The following is a 26683-nucleotide window of genomic DNA, read 5'->3' as shown; positions in this document are numbered from 1 at the left end:
GTTCCACGATCATGCGCGAATCTCGAAGGAATCCCCTCTCCCTTGCCGGCCAGGTCTCGGATTCTCATAGGTATAGGGAGCTGTTTTCTGTCGCGACATGGCGGGATCGAAGCAGCCTATTGAGTACTGGGCCAGCCCAATCCACTGACTCAAACCCACGTGACCACGCCGTCATCAGTGTCTAGAGGCGGCCGTTAGATCTTCCGTTCGACGATCATGCATGAATTCTGCTGCTCTCGCTCATCAAATGCCAAGTGTCGAACTGCCTTACGAGCAGGAGGCTGTTTCCTGTCTCCCGAACCAAATGAGGTTGTGGGCCAGCCCAATCCACGGACTCGAACGCACGTGACCATCACACGCCGTCAACACGGTCTCAAGATGGCCGTCGGATCTTTCGTTTCGCGGTCGCGCACGAAGATCGTGGCGCCCACTTACCTACCAGCCGTCGGACTACCGTACGACGAGCCGGCCGCTGTTTCTTGTCGACCGGGTCTCACCGGAAGTGTCGCTGTTCTTTTGGGAATGCATTCAGCGACGGGGGTTGAGGGTTCAGCGTCGCTCTGCCTCAACGAGTTCTTCCGACTCATCGATCGATTACTTGCAGGGGAGAGTTCGCAGCGAAGGTTTGTAATCCGTTGCAACGTGGTACGAAATGTTTATTTAGCAATCTCTTTATCCTACGGGTTTCCTATCTGAAACCGTGTGATGCTTATCTCCTCAATCCTCCCGGCCCCGTAAAGCATTCCTACGCCCCTCCGTCAATGTCATCTGATTAGTAGATGGAAGTCAGTGTCTGCCGGCTCAGAATATCTGTTCTTTGCTGCGTTCGAGTGTTTTTTGGGTCCAGATAGTTCGCTTCCTAAAAAGCGGCCATCTTTTCTCGCTTTTGGAAACCCAGATCTCGGCATTTCTAGGGTTCAGGGCCCTGTCGCTGCGACCCGTTTCTAGGACTCGTATTAGCGGAAAAACGTTTCTATTTTTGGTTCGATCGCTTCTCTTTTCGTAGTTGATTTTGTTGGGTTTGAGATCTTAAGAAAGCTCTATCGTTTGCTGACATAAACATAATCTATAGATGTTTTGTGTTTGACTTTGTGTTTCCTTCACGTCCACCAGATGTTTAGGCGATTGTCCAAAAAGTAAGGACATTTCGTTGATCCTGAAGAGTTACGGATCTTTGATCGTTGGGGTTCCATCTGTGACCTCGTCTCTAAGTTTGTTTCTGGATTCCGTACTGGTTTCTCTAAGAAAGGTGGTACCTTTGTGATTGTTGAGTTCTGTGGATCCATCCATAGTCATGGACAAGGATAAGTCGCCAGCACCTGGCGGAGGCGGAGGTGGAGGTAGTGGTCGTGGTTTGCCGCCCCATTTGCCACGATACTCCCCCTTTGGTTCCCCTTCGAGCAGTTTCAGCTTTATGGGTGATCTCTCAGCCTCTTCTTCTTCTCAGCCATCTTCGAATTCTGGTCATTTTGCTTACGAGACACCATCTGATGCTCGGCGGTTCAGCTATGATGTCAGCCGGATGCCTGATTTCCCGCAAAGGAATGCTGGTCACCGTAGAGCACACTCAGAAATACTCGGCCTCCCAGATGATATCAGCTTTGATAGTGACCTTGGTGTGGTGGGGTCGCATGGTGGACCATCGCTGTCTGATGAGACTGAGGAGGACCTCGTTTCCATGTACATCGATGTGGAAAAGTTCAGCTCTGGTGCTACCTCTGCTGCTCTGTCGATTGGTGAGGTTTCACAGTCTGCTTTGCCTCCCGTTCAGGCTCCTCTTCAGGGTGAGAATGTGGCATCGAGTTCGAGTGAGAAGCCAAGGATAAGGCATCAGCATAGCCAATCTTTGGATGGATCTACTGCAATCAAGTCAGAGTTCCTGCTGTCTGGTGGGGAAGGACCATTATCTGCAGAGGCGAAGAAAGCCATGTCAGCTGCAAAACTTGCAGAACTGGCTCTTGTTGATCCAAAGCGCACAAAGAGGTCTTCCTTACCAAATAAAGTTATTTATTTTCCTTTAAGTTATTCAGTAGAACTATTTGTCAAATTAATTGTTAGTTTGGAAGTATTTATTGACACCGAAACCAAATGCATGCTATATAAGGCTTTTACTGATGCGTTATAGGTTCATCATCTCATATTGAGACACACCAGGTCCTTGTTTGGTTATTACTAATTCTTGAGTGATAAAAGAATATCACCCTAGTCCATACATATAACTTGAAAGACTGCTGTCAGCTAACATTTGTTATTATTGTCATTTATGATCTTTTATACTGTCAATTTTTTTTGTTGTTTATCATTATTTTAACATAAAAATGATGTTGCTTGTCACATCATTCCCAGTTAATTTATGTCAACTAATTAGAGAACCATTTAGCTCATCCAGATTAAACATTCAGATAACTATGAGAATGAACCAAGTTATGGCTCCTCCTCTTTAATGTGGGATTCCATATTAGCATCTTCAAGATGCATCTGCCATGATAAACACCTGCTGATGTGGTCATCATCAAATTTTCTCGGCACCTATATTTATTGGTGATAATGGTTGAAAAGTTCCATGTTATTTGTCATAGAAATTTTCATTCATCTTGTTTTAAAATCCAGTTCCTTCTGATGTAACTAAGGACAAAGTTACATACGGTGGCAGCTACTTCAATTTGTTGTTTATAGCCATCAGGTGATGTGTTGTGCCACAATTGTGATTTCCATGATTGTTCTCTCCTTATAGTAGCTCATATGCATATTTTAATTTACTAATGGGTTAACTTTCAGTCAACTTTACCATGAATGTTAAATCTGTAATGTTGTTGTGGCTTGTTTTTAATTAACAAAATGAATTTGTGATGGTACCTGCAGGACTTGTTTCCATAATAAAACATAAATTAGATGCCTGTCTTTGAGATAGTTATGTGTTATTTACTTCAGTTGTCAGATTCACTTGAGGGTAATATCCTTTAAGATTATTTCAGCTTTATAAGAGCATGCCAATCAGCCATTGAGATAATTTTTTATGCTCATTTGTTGTTGAACACTCTCCATTCCTTAGGTTAACTAGATATTAGGCATTCTTATGCAATAAGTTCTTCACTTGCATGTCTTGCTATGCCTCCTGACTATGGATGTACTTATTTCAATGAGGTATTTATGCACAAGCTCATAAGTTCACGACTCCAGTAATTAATTTCTATATCTAAACTGACTTTTCTTGCTAGAAGATATTCTTTTGCTATAAGTTTTACCCTTGACACCCTATGCAGGATTTTCTTTCTTGATTAGAGTTGGTATTTGTTATAGGATCTTGGCCAACAGACAGTCAGCTGCAAGATCAAAAGAAAGGAAGATGCGATACATTGCTGAGCTTGAGCGGAAGGTGCAGACTCTACAAACTGAAGCAACAACATTGTCGGCTCAACTGACAATGCTACAGGTATTTCATCTTTTTTATCATTCCATAGATCATACTCTTAAACATGGGCAGAAAATTATTAGATGGAATAATTAGGTTAAGATAAGGTAGTAACTAACATCACATCTAACTAATATCTTAATCATCTTACGATTCCATTTAGTTGCGCTAACATGGCTTTCAACTATTTGAGATTTGACTACTTGATTCTTATCTTACCATAGAGTTTTGTATAAGGTAATATTTGCAGTTAAATTAAGAGAATTCAATTCGATTTTTATAATAATTAGTATAGTTTCTTAGATCTCTCTCTCTCCCCCTTTCCTCACACTACTGATGCCAATAGACTCGCATTGTCTATTTCAACATCCTATCATGGATAGCCTTGTAGGCAAGGTATTCGATGTAATGTTTTTATATGTCTATGTCGTTCAGTTTTGTTCATACTTTGCACATCATGTAGAAGACTTATGGTAGGCTTGACATCCTTATTTTGGTTGGCTTTTGTGACCATTTCAATTCTGTACATGCAAGTTATGTACGATCGTCATGTAGAGGCAAAATTGCGTAAAAATAAGTCATCCAAGAAATCATCTTGTGTGTTTTCTGGCTACATAGATTAGTGTGAAGTGTTATCCAATACAATAACTTGGAGCTACCTGGGTGGCACATGGTTGGATGGACCTTTAGAGTATTGCCTAGGGTTGGTTCACTGCTTTGTTTTGCAACTGTGCCATGTGGGCACTTGTGAGGACTTTTGGTTATAGTAGATGCCTTTGGATTCTTTGTCGTGCGACTATTCAGAGCTTGCAAAGTCTATGTTTGTAATTTGCATTGTCTATTAAGTATTTTTCTGAAATGTCTGCTTCTGCGATCCGGAGTATAATGTATATTCTAACACTTCTTTTCTTTTGTAGGTCCTTAGGGGACCCTAATAGGTTATGGGGCTATTGATCCTTTATGGATAGACCCGCAAATGTGTCGCATGACTTAGGCAAATCCAGTTAAGTTCGTGACAATCCATAGATTTTTTTTAAACATGTTATCGTGTATTAGAGTCTGTGATAAATGGTATCAGAGTAGGACGAACACACTTAGAAACACTTGACATGCAAACATGAGGAACCTAGTTGGAATGTGTTGAGGGCAACTAACATGCATGTGCTTGAGGGAAACATGCATAGAGATGTGGGGAAAGGAGTTGCTTAGAGGAGCGGGTATCCGAGTTTGGCATTCAGAGGAGTGGCTAACCCTTCGCGCAAGAGACACCACAAAGATAAATGAGTTGGGAAGAACGCATAGTGCACAAAGGTTGAGATGGTCAAGTTTAAGCTATAACTCAATGTAGGCAACCAAACTTGATAGTGCTCTATGCAAGTAGGCTCGCTTAGTGACGGATGAGACCATGCAAGGAGGGAGGGGTTGCTCGGCGACCAAAAGAGTTTTTGCAAAGCTCGCAGAGGTGAGGGGGAATTGTTGATTCGAAGAATTTGTTTCTCATGTAAGGGCTTGTATGCAAACGATGGACTATATGTGGCCATCCCAAGTGAATTGTCCATGGCTATCAAAAGGCAACTCAAACAAACTTGACGGTGCTCTATGCAAGTGGGGTCACTTGGCAACGGATGAGATCGTGTAAGGAGGGAGGGGTTGCTTGATAACCGAAAGAGTTTGTGCAAAGCTCGCAGAGGCGAGGGAAATTGTTGACTCGAAGAGTTTTGTACTCATGTAAGGGATTGTATATGGACGACGGACTATCCGTGGCTATCCTAAGGCAATTGAAATTTAGCGCCATGAAGCATATAAACTTTCTTTTTGGCATGAGAATGATATATCTGTAAAAGTTTAAATTATGCAGCAGGTTCAACATATTACTAGGCCTTGCAAGCTGCAATGGAGACTGTATTGGTGAAGAGTCGCAATCTAGAAAGTACGTTTGTGGTGGCGAAACATTGCATAGTTGACTCAACAAGGCGGAGTAGTCAAGGAGATGATGATTTCCGTAACTTCCAAAGGGAAGGATGCAAAGAGGAAAGTCTTGGGATGGCCAAAGGGAGATTCATGTATAGCAGATCACATATGTTGAGGGAGGTACCTCAAGATAAAAGCTCTATAAAGCTCAACGAACCGAGCTTGTGACAAGGAGGCATCACATGATCTCGCATGAGGTAATGTATTGGTTGATGCATTGTGAGATCAAGTTGGGGAGCGACTCCAAGCAACACCAAACGAAGAAACACTTAGAGTCAAAGTGAAGATCGGGCTCAACAAAGGGTTGACCCATGGAATGGTGGATACAAGAGCCACCATAATCTCAATATGAATCGAGAAGTGGAGCAACTTGGGTGGAATTTGGTGAAGTGCGTAAGTTGCATGAAGAGAGTCGATATAGAAGACGGAACATAAAGTAGAGGCATAAGAGCTTTTCTTAGACAGAGGTTAAGGACATGAACTCTTATAGAGGCAAGAGTGAGATCATGTTGGTTCTTCATTATGATGGAGCCGACTCATCTTGTATGGTGCTAAAGTTAGCTTCGAGACACATGTATCTTGTCTCAGTGAAACAATTGACAGAGGGGCTAAGGTGACTCAACTTACAGAAGTGAAGCTGGAGTCAGAAGGCATTGGCATAGGGTAAGAGGGCACGAAGGCGGGCACCTTTGAAGAATATGTCATAGTGCTACCATTCGAGTTACCACAATGAGAGTTGGGTGCAGCGGAGACTGTGTTGGGGGTAGAGGCGTAGGATCCAGACAATGATGCATCAAACCACTAGTTAAGTCGGTGGATCTTGAGAGTTGTTGGGCGATAGGCTGTCCGAAAGCTACACTTCATCCGTGTGTGACCCAAGAGTGGGTGGACGAAGGTCTATTGTCGAAGGAGAAAACACAATCGGAGGTAGTGAAGACCCTACGATGAGCTGACGGAGGCCACATATGGAGAGATCATAGTCCGAGTTCATCACGCAAAAAGATCAAAATACAATAAAGAGATGTCACCAAGAGGCGACATGGTGTAGCGAATCATGGTGGAACAATTTAAGGCAATGTGACACATATAGAAGTCCAGTGAGGGACTTGGTCATACAAAGGTATGATCATGAGCTATTAGGAGCCCCACTTCGATGGGCAACATGATAACAAGAAGAGCTATGAAATTAAGGAGTGAATGTCATGGTACCACAGAGGTGAGGCTTTGGTGCGTGTATCAAATTTTGCATTGGATGAAAGTTTTGGTCATCAGCATATGGGGGTTACGTACCACCGAGGAGGAATTCCGAATGCAAGTATCATTGAGTCCTATAGGGAATCTTGATCATACAAAGGTATAATCTCGGAGTGACTAGAGAGTTAGCCTATTCTAAAGCTCATATTCACTCGAGGGATCCCAACAAGTCAAAGGACAAGGTCGAGCGAGCGAACATTACTGTTAAGAATGCAAAGGAGAACAAAATCGATATGAGTTTGCAACATGATAATGGAGGCCATGCATAAGAGTTGTAGTTTATGTTTCTATCGACTAAGGTGAACTACTTGGAGAACACAAAGGTGTTGAAGCAGGTGGTTGAAAGGGGCAAAGAAGCGACGATGAGTCTAGAGAGACTTAGCTTCCCAAAGCCAAGTATCAATCGACATGGAGGTAGATTCAAAATAGTACCATAGTGCCATTGATGCAAATCTACTAATCTCGAAAGGGAACGTAGATACGAGATAACAAATAGTAGGGCCATGGGCTTAAAAGCGCTATAGTACTGTAGAGGTGGGACTTCCGTGGAGTTATCGATTCTTTGCTCTCATGGAGGGAGAGCGTATGGTTGTAAAAGAGGTCGAGGAGGTGGAGAATGTAAAGGCAAACTCCAAGTATCATGATAAGGCAGAAGGGTAGAGACCAGGAAACTATGTAAGATTAGTGTTGACAAACTTCTCATCACCAAAACCAATAGAGACTTGCTCTAGTTACGGCAAAATTTTGCTCTTTCCAAGCAAAACTTCTGGCATTCCAGAAGTTTGATGGCAATGAGAAGGTGAATCACAATAGTTAACTCAGCGCAAGGAGTGCAAACACTTAAGGTGCTTCATAAGTGTGAGTAAAGAGTAGGTTAAGGCTAGTAACCAGCTTAATGTATGAAGTACAACTCTCGAGGTGGAGCCTTCTCAACTCTTAAGAGAATGGGCGAAACGAAGTACCCTAGTTCTCTTAGTTATTTGGCAGACGAGCTTTGCAATTGTTCAAAGACCCTTCGAAGAGATGTAATAACAAATAATATTTGTCAAATCCTCACAAATGGCTATTGGTTCTATCGAGAGTAGATTATCTGTTTTATTTCCCAACAAAATACCAATCGAAAACAGAGATGATGCAAACTTACTTGGAGGTGACAACCGAGCAAAAGAGAAATCAATGGGCAAATTTTACGAAGGAAAGATCTCAAAAACTTCAAAATTTACAAGGTGATATTAAAGCTCCAACAACCATCCATCCAATTTAAGCGACGCGAGATGTTTGAGAGACTAGTGTACAATAGGAAAGGTCTTTTCCTTCATCCAAAGGATTTGTAGGGACCAGCGAAGATCAGCACAACTCGACCAACCCCACACCAGAGTTAGAGTTAGTGGCGAGTTAAAATAATTTTGGCAGATCAAAGTTCAACTACTCAACAACAACGACATAGAGTAGTTGAAAGCCCAGGGAGGTGCATTGCAGCTAAAGTAAAAGATTGAAGATTCAACGAAGGTGAGACGTTGTAGCGTTTATAAAGGCTTTGATGAGGACATCGAAAGAATAAGTGGGGGAGAATATCACAGACATCCTTGTTGGCAAGGTGTTTAATGTAATGTTTCTGTATGTTCGTGTTGTTCAGTTTTGTTCATGCTTTACACAATATATAGAGGGCTTATAATTGGCTTGATAGCCCAATTTTAGTTGGTTTTTGTGGTCGTTTCAGTTATGTACATGAAGGTTGTGTGCAGTCATCACCCAGAGGCAAAATTGCCTAAAAATATACCATCTAGGCAACCATTTTGGGTGTTTTCTGGCTGCGCAGAGTGGCGCGAAGTGTTAGCCAGTACAACACCATGGAGCTCCCTAGGTGGCACATAGTTGGATGGGCCTTTGGGGTATTGTGTTGAGCTGGTTCGTTATCTTGTTTCACAATAGTGTGATGTGGGCACTCATGGGATCTTTTGGCCGTGACGAACCTTTTTAGACCCTTTGTCGTTCGACCATTCGGATCTTGTGAAGTATATGTTTGTAATTTGCATTGTCTATCAAGTGTTTGCTGAAATATCTATCTGTGTGATCTTAAGTATAATGCTTCTTCTAACATGTCTTCTCTTTGCTAGGTCCTTATGGGACCCTAAGAGGTTACGAGAGGTTGACCTTTTGCAAACGGACACACAAATGTGCCGTATGACTTAGGCAAATCCAGCCAAGTTCGTGACAATCCATAGATTTTTTAAACATGTTCATTTGATTCCAACCCCCAATAAACATAGCATCAGATTCAAATCCAATCTGATTTTTCAAGTACTATGTGATTTTTCACAATACTATGTGATTCATTAAAATATCCAATAAGACACATTGTCAATTTTACATACATATTGTCAATTCTATATACTTAATGCTTGTATGATAAGTGTATCCATATATCTTATATGCTTATATTCAAAACATGTTAATTGGTAATTGTTTGGTTCTATTGTTTGATATAGTATAGGATGTGTATTTAATATTCCGTCATACCAAAATTTGAGGGTATATTGTTATTTACTCAAAGTTTTGTCTAGTTTACACCCTTGGCTTATAATTATCTCCACTTATGTTTTACAATATCCCTTGGATATCGTTTTTAGTTGATGAGAGTCTAAATAGAATAATATTAAACTTGAGTTATGGGGACAATACCTAGAAAATAAACATTTTATATTGAGTAGGATTAAGATTGAGTATGTCAGCTATTGTTTTAGTAATATTAGGAACAAACCATATAGTTAAGTTGGATGGGTAAAAATATCTATTAAATAAAAATTTTAGATATCATGAATTAGTTATTCAATAAGATGAAGAGATTGATAAGAATATTATTCATAGAAAAAAAAGATTATTAAAATGATGAAGGATGTCAAGAATTTTATGTAATCATCAGGTACCTCTGAGATTAAAAGAAAAAAATTATAAGAAAGTTTTTAGATGTTGGACAGTTAATAGGTAACATATATAAAATGTTTGTATTGATCAAGATGAGAATATTGAGATGGATAAATGGAGTTGATAGGAAATAGGAACTAGTGTCACTTCGGTAGAGGATAAAATAAGATAGTATAAGCATATGTTAAGTTGATCTACAGATGCAGTAAATAGGAGTAATGATTACTGCTAGTGGTCCGAGGAAAGGTAAATGAATATTTAAAATGGTTTTAATAAAAACTATAATGAAGATTTAAATATTCTTAATTAAGGATATGGTTCCACTGGGACCACAATGGCAACAAAAGATCGACCCTAAAATAGTTGGGAACCAGACACATTTTGTTATATGTTGTACTTCATCAGAAAGTTATTCTTTGACATTATTCATCAGACACTTAAAGATATGATTGTAACATTTATCCTTTGTGTTTGGTTGTATTGTGAGTAGGCTAATTTTAAATTTAAAGCTAATACCAAAAGCTTGACATATTAGTAGACAAAATTAAGAATTATTTATGCATTAGCACTTTTGTAACTTTAAAATAATGTTAATATGGTGTTGACATGACATGCATGGTCAAGGATACAATATTGTCCGAGTAGGCATATATGTGCTCTATATTTATGCAATGCCTAATCCACATATGCTTTTGGGATGCACATGAACTGTGTGGTTTAATGTTAGATCACATAGGAGCCATGCTGGTAACATGTGAGCACAACTGATGTAAGATTTCCATTGGTTCTCATGGATGGTACACACACCATCTTAATGCCATTAAAGCACAACGTATATAAAATTCTGTGGGGTTCACATGAATATTACCACAATGTTAGCTATGCCATGATGTCAATTCCACATTACTAACTTTTAATTTGATATTGGTGATGACAAGGATTAATTGTTTAAAAGATGAAACCTTGGATTGAGTGATACTCATGAAATCATGGGTAGAAAAGTCGAAATCATGCTAAGTTACATGTGGGTATATTGTAATTAATTGTAAATTAATGATAGTGATAGTATCAATATCTACAGCTGATATGCATTTTGCTTGTAAGCCAACTTAGAACTTAAATCGAAGCTGATATCCAAACAGTACCGGGTATGGATTTGGTTATTGATTTTGTATGCTCTTATTATCAGTTTCAGATTCATTTTTTTATTCTGTAACCACTTAATGGATATGGAATTAGTTCTTGAATGGATAGATCCATATCCACCCTGACAAAAATTCCTACCCACAAAAGCCAAGAGGGCTGTAGCCTCATCCAGAATTTTGCTATAAACATTTTTGCTCATGCTCATATATGTAAACATGTTAAGGCATGCCATCTCCATTTATTTTGTATTTGAGGTTTTTGTGAATGCCTGAAAAATCAAAGACTCTTGTTATCTACGTGATGAAACACAGACAGTGGACCATATTGGATCCTTGTAAAGCTCTCTTGGATTCTTTTTATTGATGGATGTAAGTTTTATTAAACAATACCATGTTTATGCGATGATGCATAGAACGATAACTTAATTTTCTGTTGCCATTTTTCAAATATATAACAAATCAAATGATTAGGACAATGTTTTAAATTTTTTGGCCAATTGTGGTATAGTTCATCATCTTGTACTCCTGTATATCTTTTCCTAGTTGACATATGAATATGACAAATTCTGTGAGATGTGCAAAAGATTCACCAAAAATAATTTTGTCATTCACAGAGAGACACCAATGGCCTAACGGCTGAAAATAACGAGTTAAAACTGCGATTGCAGACCATGGAACAGCAGGTTCACTTACAGGATGGTATGGTTCTCATCGTGTATTGTGCATCTGTTAATTTCATAGCTAAAATTCGTTTATGTAAGAATGATTTTCTGGCATTTGCATTTGTTCCTTTACAAGATTTGTTCAGGTTCAGACATCTTTCGGTCATTCATCTTTTAACCATGTTAACTTATGAACTTCCTCATTCAAGAGTAATGAAATTAATGGTGCTAGTGGCCTGATTAGTTGGTTCTTGATTCATGGGCACAACATAAGGTTCTCTGATGGTGTTTGTTACAAGATCTGCTGATATATATGTACCTTCGTGTAGCTGGTTGTTTGGTTTGATATTAGTATTCCATTGAACATCCTAAGCCAATTGTGACCGTTATAAATAATGCCTTTGTCTAGTTGGAATTTAAAATGAAATCTCCTCATTTTTATGCAATACTAATTTTTTACTTATCAAGGGGCTTTCTTATTCTGTTCAACAACTCAATTATGTACTTTGAATCTCTTATTGATTGGTGTAGCACTGAATGAGGCTCTAAGAGAAGAGGTTCAGCACCTGAAGCTGGCTACAGGCCAGATGCTACCAAATGGTGGACAGTCAACAAACACCATTCCACCTTCCCTTGGGGCAAATCATCAATTTTACCATCAGAATCAAGCGATGCACTCTCTCCTGGCAGCCCACCAATTTCAGCAACTCCAGATCCATTCTCAGCATCCACAACAGCTGCAGCCATCACATCAGATTCAGCCGCCGTCATCGCTGCAGCATTTACACACCCTGCAGCCACAGCAGCAACCACCCGCAGACCTAAGAATGAAGGGATCATCGACTTCTCAGAACCAACGTGGGGAGGCCACATCGGACAACAACAGTGCTCAAGAGTAAAATGGTTTGTGCTCCATAGCTATCTAAATCCTATCCATGAAGTATCGCCTGCTTGTTTCTCGTTGGTTATAGTATCTGAACCATCCAAAGCAACTCAGATTTGCCGACGATGAATGTGATTATCTATTTGTAGTCGGTCCTCTTGGTTAGTATGTAAGCTATCATGGTTGGTAACTTGCAGAATTCATGCTTGGCATCTGAATGAAAATTAATGCTCTTGCTGAGCTATTTCCCATGGTGGTACAACCGGGTAACTTGCAGATTGGAGCTTGGAGCCTCAGCTATTCCATTTCACATATTGGATCTTTGGTGTGTCGGGATACATTTGGGTCGAAACAAGTTGATGATGTTGCATCATTTTTAAGCCCCTCCCTCTATCATTGTTCTGACGGTACCAATATAAAAGAGGTTTAGGTTTATACAAATTCCATGCCTGCTTGTGTTCTTCTGGTTGATTTGTTCCTTGAGAAAAATGCAGGTTGTGATCTCAATGCAGCTCATGCACTCACATTCAAGGTTACATGCGAACCAGATGATCCACAAGATGATGCTATTGCCAACCTTGGCATGGTTAGGAAAAGCTTCAAGGTTTGTGTTTTTATGGCTGATATATATTAGATTCTTACATAGCAATGGATTTACCATAACGTTCTCATGAGTTTTTAATTAAAAAATATTACATCGTGTTTAATTTTTAGTCGATATTTCTAATATAAAAACATACTGAAGGGACTTAAATCCTTTACAAGTAATTGTCGTTTTTTAAGGTATACAAAATATAATGTATATCATTCATAGGTAATTTGGACTAGAAATTTTGTGAATTGATTCTTTCTTATAGTAGTTGTATTATTTTTACATAATGTTGAAGGAATTCCTGAAAATGGTATAATACTTACATTACCAATATATATAACTTACTAATTTGTACTAATGCTTACATTAACAATACATATAACTTACTGTAAAATGTGCACAAATGCACAATACTGTGCTGAAAGATATTTAAATCTTGTAATTTATTAATTAATTAGTCTTAAAATTATAACATATTTGGATAGTGTTAATATTTTTCATTAGTCTCTAGATGTTAGCAAGAGATACATAGCTTCCACTAATGTTCTTATGAATATTTAACAGAGTTTTAACTTATAATATTATTTTCAAAGTCTTTGGTCTATATATGCTTAATAAAATGTGCCAAAATTAAAGTCAAATTCTTTGGAAAAAAAATTAACCTATTTTATAATGTATTACATTTTTCAAAATTCCACTTAACATTAATACAAAGTAGCATAGGCTTTCTTTTTCACTAATAAGCACTAAATAATTCTTTCAATACATAATTTAAAATCTTAAATTCACAACATAAAACACAGATTAAGAATGGATAGAAAATTAAGATTATTCATGAAAACATTAGTATCATTTGTACATATGTATTGATTAGAGATTCTTTATCGACAACAAATAACCTGCATGTCTGTTGGCACACAGTCGAAGAGTTGGATGATCTATAACTGTTTTACACCTCTGTAATCAAATGATCGACGGCAACACAAATTTTCCCACATGAGGAGATATCATTGCAGATCAAATCTTAATTTACCAGTGAGCTGATTTCTGTATTGCAGGAAGGTTGAAACAGAACAAATACATACATGACTATCACAGTTGAATCATTGTCTCCTTTGAATGCAAAGCAAACCAATTCCATATGAAATCAAGATGGGCTCCATGATTAATCATCACACAACTACAGGGGGAAGAGAAGAGAATGCGGAGGAACATCCTGTCAACTTCCATCATCAAAATCCATAAGCAGAGGTAAACTACATAGATAAAGGAATGAATGACCAATTCACTTTTACAAATACAACAAAAGGAAATTTCACATCAACAAATGATATATCACGTAAAATAAAATGCAATGATGATTCACTATCTATGAAATCTGGTTCTGATTACTTGAAGCAGTTAAAAATAACTTTCAACAACTCTCGAAAATTCACTTAAAAAGATGCGAAAAGTCATTCATCATGTATTGCACAATATGCCAAATAATCACAATTCATTGGCTTGTAAATGCATGCCTTAACAAGTTAGCCCACAAGAGATCCTCCTCAACTGTAGATAACTGTAAAATATCTCACGATGAAAGAAAGTACAAAACCAGTTTTGGCTAGTGGCAGTGAAGAATAGAAAATACAAAACCAGATGTTTCTATTTTGACTAGAACATATGACACATAAAACTCAAGTTCCAAGATCTGAGACTGAAACCATTAAAATATGACATCTACAGTCCACATATTCAGTTATGTAAAGCTCCAAAACTGATTTTTTCAAAGACATGAATTGACTGAAACATATACAACACTTTGCATAACAATTTTGTGTCATGACCATGAGAATGCTTACAATTGGAATTCTCTGACATCTAGAAACAGCACAATCTTTTACCATGAGAATAATAATAAAAAACAATATTATATTTCCTCTTGGGTGTTCCAAGCAAGCAATGTTATGTGCCCGCTATTGGCGATGTATTTTGCTCCAAAAGTTACACAAGTTCCGCACCTCTGCCATGTAAAATATTCATCTGCAAAGTTCGTCCATTACCAGAAGGAATAAAGCCGACAGCAGGAAGTGAAGGATCTGTAACAGGCTCAATCTCGATGAAGGGGAGGTCAACTGCCCCAGTGCGCTTCAGGCTTAGTATAAACATGAGTATAAGCCATCCAAGCATTGAAATTGCCCAGTAATTGCTCATGCCATGAATCAAACCCCAGGCTATTGAATAGCCAACAATAATACCAGACAAGTGGCCGATGAAACTTGCTTGGGGTACAATTATGGAAGTGAAGATTAACGATTCAAAGGGCGCAAAGCTGATTGGCAAAGAGAGAACCCCAAACAGATTCAGCTTCGAAGATGGCTGCTTCACTGCAAGAATCGTCATCCACCCGAAGACCACACATGAGTAGCCCACGGCCGTCACTCTTCTAAAGTATTCCAGCTTAAATTTCTGAATCAGAATATGATATGCTAATAGAACTAACACTCCCGATAAGACTACCAGAACAAGAGTATACTGGAGATAGAACTCGATCCCGAGGCCCAGGTGGCCCAGCTGCTCTACGACTCCAAGGCTCCAAAGCGCACTCATGTTAAAAACCAAATGCACGACACTGATATGGGAGAACGCAGATGTAATGATTCTCCAATACTGTCCTGCGATCGCCGTCTCGTAACTCAATCCCACATTCGAGTAGCCAATGTTTTTCTTCTGAATGTAGAACCAAATCGCAGAGCATATCCCTATGACACAACTACTCGCAGGTTTTTCCCATATTTCATAGATCAGTGGCTTCCCCATCTCTCTACAACCAGCTTAAGATCAACGAATCACGGTTAAAACAATCCCTAAACAGCTCAGAGCCTACACTTGAAATGCAAGAGATAGTATCTGTATACTCAAAAGTAGCCTGAGACAATGATCACGGTGCCCAATATCTACACTTGAAATGCAAGAGATAGTGTCTGTATACTTAAAAGTAGCCCGAGACAATGATCACGGTGCCCAATATCATCCACGGATCTTTTATTCTGACCCCAAACAAGAAATTGGATTCACAGTGCCAAACCCTGTGCCCCAAAAACAAAAAAATTAATGATCAAGAGTCACACCAACCATCTGTCAATTTCAATTTATATCCCGCTGTTAAATAGCCAATCAAAAAATTAACAGATCTAGCAGTCGATAAGTAGTGAGAATCACACGACAAATGAAGAGAAGGGTTTTGTTTCCGGGGAAAAAGCAAGGAGGGAGATTAACGATTGTTCGCACCTACTGGTCGGGAAGGGGGATTGCCGCTGGAGATCCACACGATGCGCGCAGTCCGATCTCGGGATCGTTTTGGGGAGGCTTCAATTAACATGGTCGATCTCTTATATTCTAGGGATTTCTAGGCGCCTGTGGTCGATGCCGTCGGAATTGGGCCGTGGCTGCGGCTTCAGATGAACCGGCCGGTCTAAGATTGGGATATCATCCATCAAGGATCAGTGCGGGCACGTTTATTAAGGCGCTCCGTACGCGATCGAGAAGTCAGAGTTCGAGCCCTCTTGAACGCATCCTGTTGTGAATGTTAAGTGGGTAGGATAATTTTTGTAGGAAAACAATATTTTGAGCAATTTGTTTGGAAAATACATCTTCCTTTCTTGATACATCTTGGTCTAATGTTATGTATTAATTTAATGAAATGAATATATATATATTTTTTTATTTTTATCAATTTGTTTAAATATAGTATTTTTTTTAGAAGTTTTATATTTCTAAAACCTAAAGTGATAATAATAGCTCAAATAATTTTTTGAAATATTTTGAGATTCCAATATGTTGCCACAAAATAATATAATCTTGCTTCCAAGAGGTTTACCATTTTCCATATATATATATATATATATATATATATATATATATATATATAATTTTTAGACCAAAATCACTTCTCACATATACTATGAATATGTGAAAAAAAAAATTCATAGAAAATGTGTTTTTTTTAATTTACACGAGATTGATTTTTCTTGTTTTTAGTGTAATTAATAATTTTGATAAAAAATATATAAGATATAGGGCTTGCTTAAGAGAGATAAAACCTGGCAATAATAGATAGAAATATTATCTTTGTTAAGATTACATCTATCATTTAAGATAATAATACTTTTAAAAAATCCATAAATATTATATTCATTTTTAGCTGTAGTATTCCTACCATTCCTGTTTAATCTGATCCATTCTCCACCATCTGACCATTTGCAATCAAAAGATGTTTGATTGTGTTTCTTCACCTCCCATCATCATTAATCTGTTCAATTACTGCAAGCTGGACCTCTAATTTCCTTTCTTGTCTCAATGTTTCTTCTATCATTAGAATTAAGGATCCAAAGGAAGCTCTAATCCAAATACAAAGTTTCAGAACTTGACTTCAGAAAAGCCAGTCCAAAATAGCCAAACTTTGTTCACACAAATGACTAACATTGTTTCGGAGTGGCCATGCCATGTTATGTGAAGGATAATGTTTCAATGTTCAGTATGTTTGCTGCTTTAACCTCCTCTTGCTCATGGCAATTCATCAACTCTTACCAAGAAGAATAATATATATAACTAGGTGTAAAATGAATACAATGGTAAGACGGTAGCGAGAAATCAACTCTCTGCAACATCGGGATGAACAAAAAACGAGGACAGGGAATCAAAACTCGTGCTACAGATCATCCTTCTTCATGCGCCTCTTCAACTCGAGGAGAAGACTGGCAATCACCCAGACGACAAGGAAGATGACATACCCAACAGTCCATGAACGGTCCTCATGTGCTACGGACAACCCCAGGAAGATGTTTGCCACCGCCAAGGCGATCGCAGCCCTGCCCACATAATGGTGGTACCAGTTCCAGTATCTTCGGATCTTGGATGATTTGTCAGGTCGTATGAGGAATGCCATGACCTGCAGAACAAGAATGTTAATGGCATTCCTTTGGTTCCTGAGGACAGCAGATGATGAACTGGTGGTACCTGAAGGCTGCCGCAGATCAAGATGCAGATTCCAATGGCCTGGTGGGTGTCAGCATTAGGCAGGTTATCGTCAAGGTTGAACCCAGCGATGATGCCGACCAGACCGAGCACGAATCCGATGCCTTGGATGGAGATGTGGGAGTAGAACCAGAGAGGATCCAGATGCTTGAAGTATCGCGCCATGATCACTCCTACAGGCATCAGAACTCCCCACCCCAACATGGTGAGCAGCCCATGCCATCTTCTGGCTGGGAATCCCCTGCTTCCACCATCAGACGCCACCCCTGATCCATGCAGCACTGTGAGAATCACTCATCCGGTTAGGAAGGTATCGCTGGTGCTCGCTCACCTGTGGCGTAATTGATGGAAGCAGATGCTTGGTTTTGGTGAGTAGAAAGGTAGTAATCCGACGAAGGGATGCTGTTCGATGGACCGACGGCGTAGATGAGGTATGGCGCGGGCTGCGAGGTGCTCAGCTGGAAGGCGAGGTAGAGGCGGGACGACTGCGACACGATCAGCGAGTTGTTGGCCACCAGCTGCAGGCTGCCTTGGTCGGGCGGGCACTGCCTCGAGCTCTTCCCCCCAAGGTAATACCGCTTCACGATCCCAGGACCGTTGGAGGTGATCCACCCCGCCACCGCGCTGCTCCCGTCCATCCTCCCATCGCTCGAGAAGCCGATCGAGATGTACGAGCCGGCGTCGGGAGCGGAGAGGACGAAGTTCCAAAGGTTTTGTCCACTCTGTGCGTACTGTGAGGCGATGCTGCATGTTAGATCTGCGTTCTGCTACAGAACATACTGATGCATGAAGGTGAAGGAATCAAAAGAGTACCCTGAGGATGAAGCCTTCGGAGTTCCAGGCAGAGAAGCAGTGGAAAGAAGCGGTGTCGAAAGGGATGAGGTTGCTGACACTGAGCTGTGAGGAGCAGGAGTCTGACTGGGAGTTGGCAGGGGAGGAGAAGTCAACGAGCGAAAGAAGGAAGATGGCAAGCCAGATGGTGGTGTTATTCCTCTCCATCTCCTCTCTTTTACTGTGGCCTTCCTTGGTGAGGTGTTCTTAGATGAAGAAGACGGAGGAGGTGAAGGCAGAAGCTCTTGCTTTCATGTTCTTATAGAAAGGTGTCATCAAGCAGCTCTTATGGCTTTGACGTGCATTTCTGAAACCAAGTCATTTGGCAATCTACAAATGCTTGATGAGTAGACAAGAAGGATCCATCTTTGTCTAAGGAAAAGACATGGCTGCTTCCTTTTGCTTCCCTGAGAGGCATTCGTTGTCACTGCTGCCGTCATGGATGTGGAGGAATCCTCAAGTGGGCATTTGTTTACGATGGCTTAAGGTGGAGGACGGGGAAAGGTTGCCTGAACCTTCTCCACATCACATGGGCATAGAACATCTATACCTTTGTTTGGATTAATATAATCCTCATCGAGTGTGGATTCCACACGCCATGGTCATGCTGCAGAACACTACCAATTTGATCTAAAGGTGGGTTAGCATTAGGTGGAGTAGCAGTGTTGTGCAACCTGGCCAGGTAATGGTTTGTCTGCTTTCAAGTCTTAAGGATGACCTTGAACTAATGGAATTTAATTGTGTCTTGGTTCATCTGTCAGATGAAAGATGAAGATGTTTTCAGAGGGAAGAGAAGAATTTACAGAGAGAGAGAGAGAGAGAGAGAGAGAGAGAGAGAACCAGAATCTTTAGAATGGAACACCATTGTGACATCAAACTATGTATTTGATATATAAGTTAAGAGGGTACTAAAGAAAAATATGATAACCATAATGATGAATCAAATATGTAAATAGAAAATTTTATGATAAATTAATTTAGGATTCTAATATAACAATTATTTTTTGTCGATAATGACTCAACATGTAGAGTTCATCCCGAATAATAAGATATCATATTTCTTGAAAATGATAAAATATTATCAAAATGATATGTAAAGAGAATATTCTTTCACAAAGTCAGTCATTTAAAATTATATTACCAACAATATTACAAGCAAACCTTATACAAAGCATATTTTTGTTCCATACTAATTAAATAAAATTCAAATGTTGAAACTTTTCAAGAGTTTCTTTTCACTTACAATAAATTTAAATTAACTCGATTGTCAAAGGGATTTTATCTGATATTAACATTCTTTGTCATCAAGTAAAATGAACTCCTTTTCATCTGTTCTAGAAAAATAGATTATATTGGATCAATTTTGTTACGTTGGGTTTGATAACCAAATTTACCGCATCATATTCTTGTTTTTATTTTGTTAAATTCTTCTACGTTAGGTCTTAAAAATTCAACACCTCATATAATTCAAGGTTTGGTGTGTTGGTCTTCTCAGTCTACCCAATCCACACACAAGCAGTATATATGCGCCCACCGTTTCTCACCGTTGACTTGTTGGATTCCCTTGGTTGGATTCTGGTGCTATTTCTGGTCCGTTTCCGTGTGCTTGGCACACGCCATTTACGCCGACTTCCACGCGTTTGTTCGTCTTCAACCTCCTTGTAATCGATTCTCTTTGGCTACCTAATGTCACGTCGATACGTCTTCATTTGTCGGTTGTCAAAGGGTGGTTGACGATTGATAATGTTGCTGCAGATTTTGTATTGAAGAGCTGTCTGTGTCCACCACAAGCGTAGTCAACATTACAGAAGGACTGTCTTTTTCTTGCACTCATAAAGGAGAAGAACAACAGTAAGAGAGAGAGAGAGAGAGAGAGAGAGAGAGAGAGAGAACAAATGAAGCTATTTTATCTGAGAAACATTGTATAATCCAAGTGTATGTCACCATGACCAAGAATCAGATTAATAATCTCCTGAAACAGTGTGCTGTGGATGTGCAGCGCCGCCTGTTTTGTGCCTGCTGCTAGTAATCAATTCGATCCATGTCACCTGCACTATATGCATTCCAGATCTAAATCTTCTTCCGATAGGCATTAGTTTAGTTTGAAGAACTCATGGACTGATCTTTCTCATGCATCAGCAGTAGAAGATCCAAGTTTGGATGAATGTGAGCACTGGATGATCCTTCGTGCACAGTTTGATGCACATCACGTTGCCTAAGACATGGATGCATGAAGGATAAAAACACCAACAATGATTTCACCATCAAAGAACAAGTATACACCCTCGAGAAGAAGAAAGAGGAACAGTCAAAATAAGATTCTACGCACAGCCACAAGAATCAAAGTAATGCATGCAGAGCCATGCAACGCAATCCTAACACAAGGCACACTCCGCTACATGCTTCCTCCTCCACTCCTCCAGAACGAAGCAGCCGACCACCCAAACCCCCACGAAGATGCCGTAGCCGTAGCTCCAGTCTCGGGCCTCCTTCGCCAACCACAATCCATAGAAGATGTTAGCCACTGCACAAACGATCGCCGCCCGTCCCACGTTGTGGTGGTACCAGTTCCAGTACTTCCTCGCCTTGGCTTCCTTCTTTGGCCTCATGAGAACCGCCATGACCTGCAAATTTTGGGTAGCATCGAGTATCTTGTTTGTGTATTTGGTGAGTGTTTGTGCCATGACGATCTTACTTGCAGGCCGCCGAACGCTAAGACGAAGATGCCAAGGGTCTTGTGTGCGTCGACGTCGCGGCCGTCTCCCAGGTTGTGCTCAAGTTTGAAGCCGGCGAGCACGCCGCTGACCCCGACGACGAAAGCGACCCCCTGAACGAGAACGTGTGAGTAGAACCAGAGCGGGTCGTGGTGCTTCAGGAATCGAGCCGTGGCTGCTCCGATGGGCAACAGAATCCCCCACCCCAAGATGGTCAGCAGCGCATGTTTCTTGGCTAAGCTCAAGCCTCCGCCTGATCTCCTTGCCACTGCGTCTTCTCCGTCGCTGTCGTCGTCGCCGCCCCTCTTTCGTCCGCTCGACGATTCTCCTTCCCCGTCTCCTTTTCGTCCATGCTCATCGTCATCACCATCATCATCCCCTGCACATCACAAGCTCAAGTTTCGATATCCTTTTCTGGTCTAATGGATGAACCACGAAACACTCACCGCCACCTCCGCCGCCAGCAGGAGAACTCAAGGTGCCGGAAGCCATGTCTCTGTGCGTAGACAAATAGCCACCGGACGACGGCAAACTGTTCGACGGCCCGACGGCATAGACCAGACTCGACTGAGGCTGCGCAGTACTGAGCTGGAAGGCGAGGTACAACCGTGAACTCTGCGACACTATCAACGAGCTCCCCTGCACTAATGAAAGGCTCCCTTTGTCCGGCGGGCACTGGTTCGAGCTATACCCACCGAGATAGTACTGCCTCACGATGCCCACGCCGCTGCTAGACTTCCACCCGACCACGGCGCTGCTCCCGACCATCCTGCCGTTGCCAGAGAAGCCAATTGCGATGTACGCCCCTTTATCAGGTGCTGAGAGCACAAAGTTCCACAGACTTGGCCCTGCGTTCTCATACTGAATATGCATGCAATCCTTGCAGCGTTAGATTCTATATGACAAATAAGTAAGGGTTTACCATGACCATGTCGTGTACCCTTAGGATGAATCCTTCGGAGCTCCATGCAGACATGCAGGTGAGGGAAGAGGTGTTGAAAGGAATGAGGTTGCTAACAGTTAGCTTAGAGGAGCAAGAGTCTGACTGAGAGCTGACAACGGAAGTGAAGCTCAAGAGTAGGAGGATGAAGGTGGAGAAGCAAGAAGAGACCTTCTTCATCTCCATCACTTCCTGGTTCTGATCTTGGCTGATACTTATCTGCTATATATATGCGTAAGGGTAGTTTTCTTTTCAGAGGGAAAGAGAGAATGATCTTTCAAGATGGAACAGCACAGTAGATGAGAGCAGTTGGAGGAAGAAATAAATTATTCATTGTTCTTCCTTCAAGGATTTGCACAAGTTATTAAAGCTGAAGTGGGTGATTTCTTTTGGATTAAATGGATACACAAAGGAAAGTGGATTTCCACTTCATCTAACTTATACTAATGAAAACTGACCTGTAGCCAAGCAATGATTCATCCATAAGACAGACAGCAGTGCAAAAGAATTAAATGGATAGACGTAGATTTCTTGCATTCTGTAGGTGCATGATCTTCTTATGATGGACCAATCTATATCTGGTAGACAGATGTAGATGGTCAAGGTTCAATTCTACATGTCCATCATGAACAAAGATGTCTGAAATATCAGGAATTGGACAAAGAAACATTAATGGTGTTGAAGTCTATTTTATGATGAATGACAAAGAATATTTGTCAATTGTTTTAGAGAAAGAAAAAGATAAATGATAGAGGACTAACAGTAGCTATCAATTAGTCAATGTTTCACTTTAGATAAGTATACTAATCTATATATCTCTGTAGGTCCTTAGACTTGTAGAACTGAAGCCAGAATACAATAAGTGGAAGGTTAGCTAGCTTCATGCATGAATCTCTCAACCTTTATAATATATTTAAGCCATTAGATAGCTTTAACACCAAGTATACAATCTTCAGTACTATGAAAAGACCAAGTGCACACTAGAGGCTGTTTCTTCTCCTTCTTCTTCTTTTTCTTCTACTTCATTTCTCTTCAAATTTGTGGAGACTTTGACTACTATAATATCTTGCAATTTCCATCATTTGGTTACTAAGCTTTAATGCATCACAACTTGTAATTGTCCAGAGAATGAACACAGAGAAGCTACAAGTTCCTCTTTTGTGAGTATAACATAAAAGGGAAAATCCACTCTTGTAGTAATCTTTTCTTTCATCAGATATCCATTAAGTTATTGAATAACTGATCTATTTCAAAGAATTAAGCTCATGTTTGATTGTTTTGACACAAAAAATTAAAAGATTTAGGTAAAGGTTATTAGGAACAATATGTATAAATGTGGAAAATTTTAATTGCATTGGGATCTTCTTTTTGAAAATTTGATTAAATATGTAGAATTTAATTAGATTGCAACAAACACAATCAATATCTTGAAATTTAAAGATGATATTTTAGTTTGCCACAGACTTAGATGTAGGATAAAAAATTATCTGAACATCTTTTTTTTCTATCTTATATCTTAGATGTCTCAAATGAAAATATTTATAAATAAATGTTATATAGCCACTGGGAGGATATTTTGATATTCCATATATTTAAACTTGATTTTATAAAATTGATGGAAAAATTATTGAAACTGAAGTAAAACAAAATCTATATAAAATAAAATTTTCATAACTCAAATCATGCACGATGGAATTATTAAATATTTGATCTTGTCTAATGAAAAAAAATATATGATTGATATATTCAAGATAAATACTTATTTATAACATATCAGGCTTCACTTTATTTTTTAAGAAAAATAAAAATTATATTATTGAGAAGCTAAGTATAGAAACATAAAGCTTGTTGGTCATCCACAAAGTGAAAAATTGAAAATCAAGAGATTTGACAAAAAAAAAAAAAAAGCTAACAAATGGCTTACATTGTTAAGAGATTTTGGGTAAGTGAATAAACTTTACTGAACTAAAATTATCGAAAAAATAAAAATAATTATAAAATATAGACTTAAAGAATGATGAACAATCCCTCGACAAAGACTAGAAGTTGAAGGGGTTTGATTTGATCCAAAAACTTTCTATAGAGTAGTTATGGTTTCGAGGCCTTCAAACAAAGCTAAGGCTTCAGCTATAATAAAATTGAAAGTTTGACATTATCTTCTTCTCTCATAAAAAAGTATTTATTGCAATCTTAATAATGAATCTCATACTTATGGGTTATTCAAATGCCACAAATGAGCCATCCAAGTCTACATATAAGTCATATCTTACTTGAATCCTTGGACCTTCATCTAACACCTCAACATTACCCTTAGAAGCTTAGGTGGAATCAAATATAATTTTAAAGAAAAGGTTGAAAGTTTGGCTTTTAAGGAATTAGGGTTAGTGTGAAGCATTTTAGTTTCAGAGTTAAATTGAAAACAAAAATAACCGGTGGCTAATCGATGATCTGACACTTAAAGGGATTTACCAAGCCTATGGAGGAATAATCTAAGGTATTCAAGAAGAGGGGTTTTACTAAGGAACTTACTATAGAGTGTGTTCTTCGATTCTACAATAGTCAAGGAGAAGTTTCTCAGGTTAAGCTCAATGCATAAGGAAGATCGTGATTGGGTCTTTTATAACTTAGCCTATAGTGAAGAGTCCAGCTTCCAGGCTTAAACACCATGTGTTCCCTAGAAAAGGCTAGGAGGGTTTTGCAAGAAGGTATTATAAAGATAAAGTTTGGGAAGATTGATCATCCTGTAGGACTATGGGTGGTGTGGAGGATACAAACAATTGATAGAAAGGAGTTATGGAGAAGGAGACATCAAAAGTAGAAGGGAAGAGCTTAGGGATGCCACATTGATAAAGGACGAATACTTGAAATGGAGGAGCCTTGTAGGCTTGCTTTGGTAGGGGATGAGTGAAAAGTGACCTTATGCAACTTTAAATCTTTTTATCAAAGATAAATAATCCACCAAAGACAAATGATCAAAAATCAAGGGCAGAATCAAGATATGCAACTTCAAATCTTCTTTTACAATTGAACATAATAATGATCGATTCAAGTATACACAAATCTTATGTTTTTAGTCCTAAAGCATATTCATATAAATTTTTTATAGATAATAATAAAAGAAAAAAAAGGTCAATTCTAAGAAAAAACCTCTAAGTTTAGGAATATTTCATAAAGTACCATACACTTAAAAATTTCTCAATGCTGTCCTTATTTTTTTAATATAGTTATCATACCCTTATCGATCATCGTCTTTCGCTCACCGATCGCCTCCCTCCATCCCGTCGATTGTCCTCCCCTAGTCGCTTGTACCTTTGTACGCATGTTGGCCCATTGATCAACTCCCTCTGTGTGCGTAGGGTTTAGCCTCACTTACAACCCCTTCCCCTCCCTTGGCCACTTATGTCTCCACATGCAAGTTGGCCCCACTAATCACCTCTCTCCTTTGCTTGTGGTTTAGCCTTGCGAGCCACTCCCCTCTTATCCCTTGGACTCATATATATGCGCACATGTTAATCTTGCTAATCACCCCTCTCCATGCTCGTGATGCCCCTAGCAAAGGTAACGTAAGGAGAAGGAGACAACAGTGATTCTTATGAAGCTAAAGATAAAATAATCATTTCATGTGGCTAGGAGTGCCATTTGAGAATTTTTTAAAATCGGGACATTATATAAAAATTTCTTAAATTTATAATTTTCTTTGATTATCCAAATCGAAAGATTATTGAAAATTTGTATCATGCACTAATAGGTATATGCATATACTATTGCAATAAGTGTAGCATAGGAAATATAAGTAGGAATTTAAAGATATACATAGAGATGCAGGAGGAATTTAATTATCTTTTATTAAAATACATTTAATTGATTTAGAGATTTGTCACATTACAATATCTATTCAATAACAGAAAAAGAAAACAAGTGTAGAAAAAAAGAAGAAAATCAGATTCGATCTTGATCAAATATTATAAATCTTAATTGAAGATCTTAAAGATTTAGTTCTATGGAAAACAAAGTCAATCTATCAAAAATATCATCAATAAGGAAGATTATCTTCAAATCAGGAATATTGAGATCATATATTTGGTTCGATATAATTATGATTTTTCTTATTTCTATATTTTTTATTCTTATATTTGGATCTATAGAAAGAGATAAAAACATTATAATTTAGATCAATCAGAACAATCAAGCTTGAGTTTTTTTTCTCACCTTGTATGTGAGTGGTACAAGGTCATAAAATAATTTCATCTTTTGTGTGTAAGACATGCGAATGTGCACACCTTCATGGAAGTATTATCCATAGTCATTGCAAATATGATAGTTATACTTTTATTT

The 26683-nt window shown here is 39.1% G+C and overlaps 4 protein-coding genes across 5 annotated transcripts; 1 reads left to right on the top strand and 3 right to left on the bottom strand.

Moving 5' to 3' along the window:
* Positions 1-2: 2 nt before the first annotated feature.
* On the top strand, positions 3-12677 carry LOC135631199 (probable transcription factor PosF21). Of its 2 annotated transcripts, XM_065138673.1 has the most exons (6): positions 3-623; positions 1114-1983; positions 3301-3433; positions 11322-11406; positions 11901-12272; positions 12450-12677. In XM_065138673.1, exons 2-5 carry the CDS (start codon positions 1295-1297, stop codon positions 12266-12268), a joined length of 1275 nt encoding a protein of 424 aa, XP_064994745.1. In that variant the 5' UTR covers positions 3-623; positions 1114-1294; the 3' UTR covers positions 12269-12272; positions 12450-12677. The 2 variants fall into 2 exon arrangements, with proteins under 2 accessions (XP_064994745.1, XP_064994744.1); XM_065138672.1 differs by having other exon boundaries at positions 11901-12677.
* A 1846-nt stretch (positions 12678-14523) lies between these two features.
* Positions 14524-16276, bottom strand: LOC135631014 (RHOMBOID-like protein 13). The gene is made up of 2 exons (XM_065138378.1): positions 16118-16276; positions 14524-15915 (listed from the first exon to the last, which is right to left on the bottom strand). The coding sequence occupies exon 2, from the start codon at positions 15644-15646 to the stop codon at positions 14831-14833; it is 816 nt and encodes a 271-aa protein (XP_064994450.1). The 5' UTR covers positions 15647-15915; positions 16118-16276; the 3' UTR covers positions 14524-14830.
* Positions 16277-17431: 1155 nt separating this feature from the next.
* On the bottom strand, positions 17432-18995 carry LOC135630871 (cytochrome b561 and DOMON domain-containing protein At3g07570-like). The gene is made up of 4 exons (XM_065138135.1): positions 18677-18995; positions 18195-18594; positions 17846-18129; positions 17432-17777 (listed from the first exon to the last, which is right to left on the bottom strand). Exons 1-4 carry the CDS (start codon positions 18860-18862, stop codon positions 17538-17540), a joined length of 1110 nt encoding a protein of 369 aa, XP_064994207.1. The 5' UTR covers positions 18863-18995; the 3' UTR covers positions 17432-17537.
* A 1930-nt stretch (positions 18996-20925) lies between these two features.
* Positions 20926-22612, bottom strand: LOC103972817 (cytochrome b561 and DOMON domain-containing protein At3g07570-like). The gene is made up of 4 exons (XM_009387184.3): positions 22349-22612; positions 21855-22269; positions 21390-21787; positions 20926-21318 (listed from the first exon to the last, which is right to left on the bottom strand). Exons 1-4 carry the CDS (start codon positions 22532-22534, stop codon positions 21070-21072), a joined length of 1248 nt encoding a protein of 415 aa, XP_009385459.2. The 5' UTR covers positions 22535-22612; the 3' UTR covers positions 20926-21069.
* Between the last annotated feature and the right edge of the window lie 4071 nt (positions 22613-26683).

This window comes from Musa acuminata, chromosome BXJ3-2 (genome assembly GCF_036884655.1).
Source record: "Musa acuminata AAA Group cultivar baxijiao chromosome BXJ3-2, Cavendish_Baxijiao_AAA, whole genome shotgun sequence".
Lineage (NCBI taxonomy): Eukaryota > Viridiplantae > Streptophyta > Magnoliopsida > Zingiberales > Musaceae > Musa > Musa acuminata.
Note: the sequence above shows the minus strand (reverse complement) of the source record. Positions and strands in the feature narration are given on the sequence as shown.

Excerpts from the sequence above, each read along its gene's own strand:
- LOC135631199 (XM_065138673.1), top strand. The coding sequence starts at position 1,295 with ATGGACAAGGATAAGTCGCCAGCACCTGGCGGAGGCGGAGGTGGAGGT. Across the intron at positions 1,984-3,300 it reads GATCCAAAGCGCACAAAGAG|GATCTTGGCCAACAGACAGT; the intron begins GTCTTCCTTACC and ends TATTTGTTATAG. Across the intron at positions 3,434-11,321 it reads CTCAACTGACAATGCTACAG|AGAGACACCAATGGCCTAAC; the intron begins GTATTTCATCTT and ends TGTCATTCACAG.
- LOC135631014 (XM_065138378.1), bottom strand. The coding sequence starts at position 15,646 with ATGGGGAAGCCACTGATCTATGAAATATGGGAAAAACCTGCGAGTAGT.
- LOC135630871 (XM_065138135.1), bottom strand. The coding sequence starts at position 18,862 with ATGGAGAGGAATAACACCACCATCTGGCTTGCCATCTTCCTTCTTTCG. Across the intron at positions 18,595-18,676 it reads CCGAAGGCTTCATCCTCAGG|TACGCACAGAGTGGACAAAA; the intron begins GTACTCTTTTGA and ends ATCGCCTCACAG. Across the intron at positions 17,778-17,845 it reads TGATCTGCGGCAGCCTTCAG|GTCATGGCATTCCTCATACG; the intron begins GTACCACCAGTT and ends CTTGTTCTGCAG.
- LOC103972817 (XM_009387184.3), bottom strand. The coding sequence starts at position 22,534 with ATGGAGATGAAGAAGGTCTCTTCTTGCTTCTCCACCTTCATCCTCCTA. Across the intron at positions 21,788-21,854 it reads TGCTGGCGGCGGAGGTGGCG|GGGATGATGATGGTGATGAC; the intron begins GTGAGTGTTTCG and ends TGTGATGTGCAG. Across the intron at positions 21,319-21,389 it reads TAGCGTTCGGCGGCCTGCAA|GTCATGGCGGTTCTCATGAG; the intron begins GTAAGATCGTCA and ends CAAAATTTGCAG.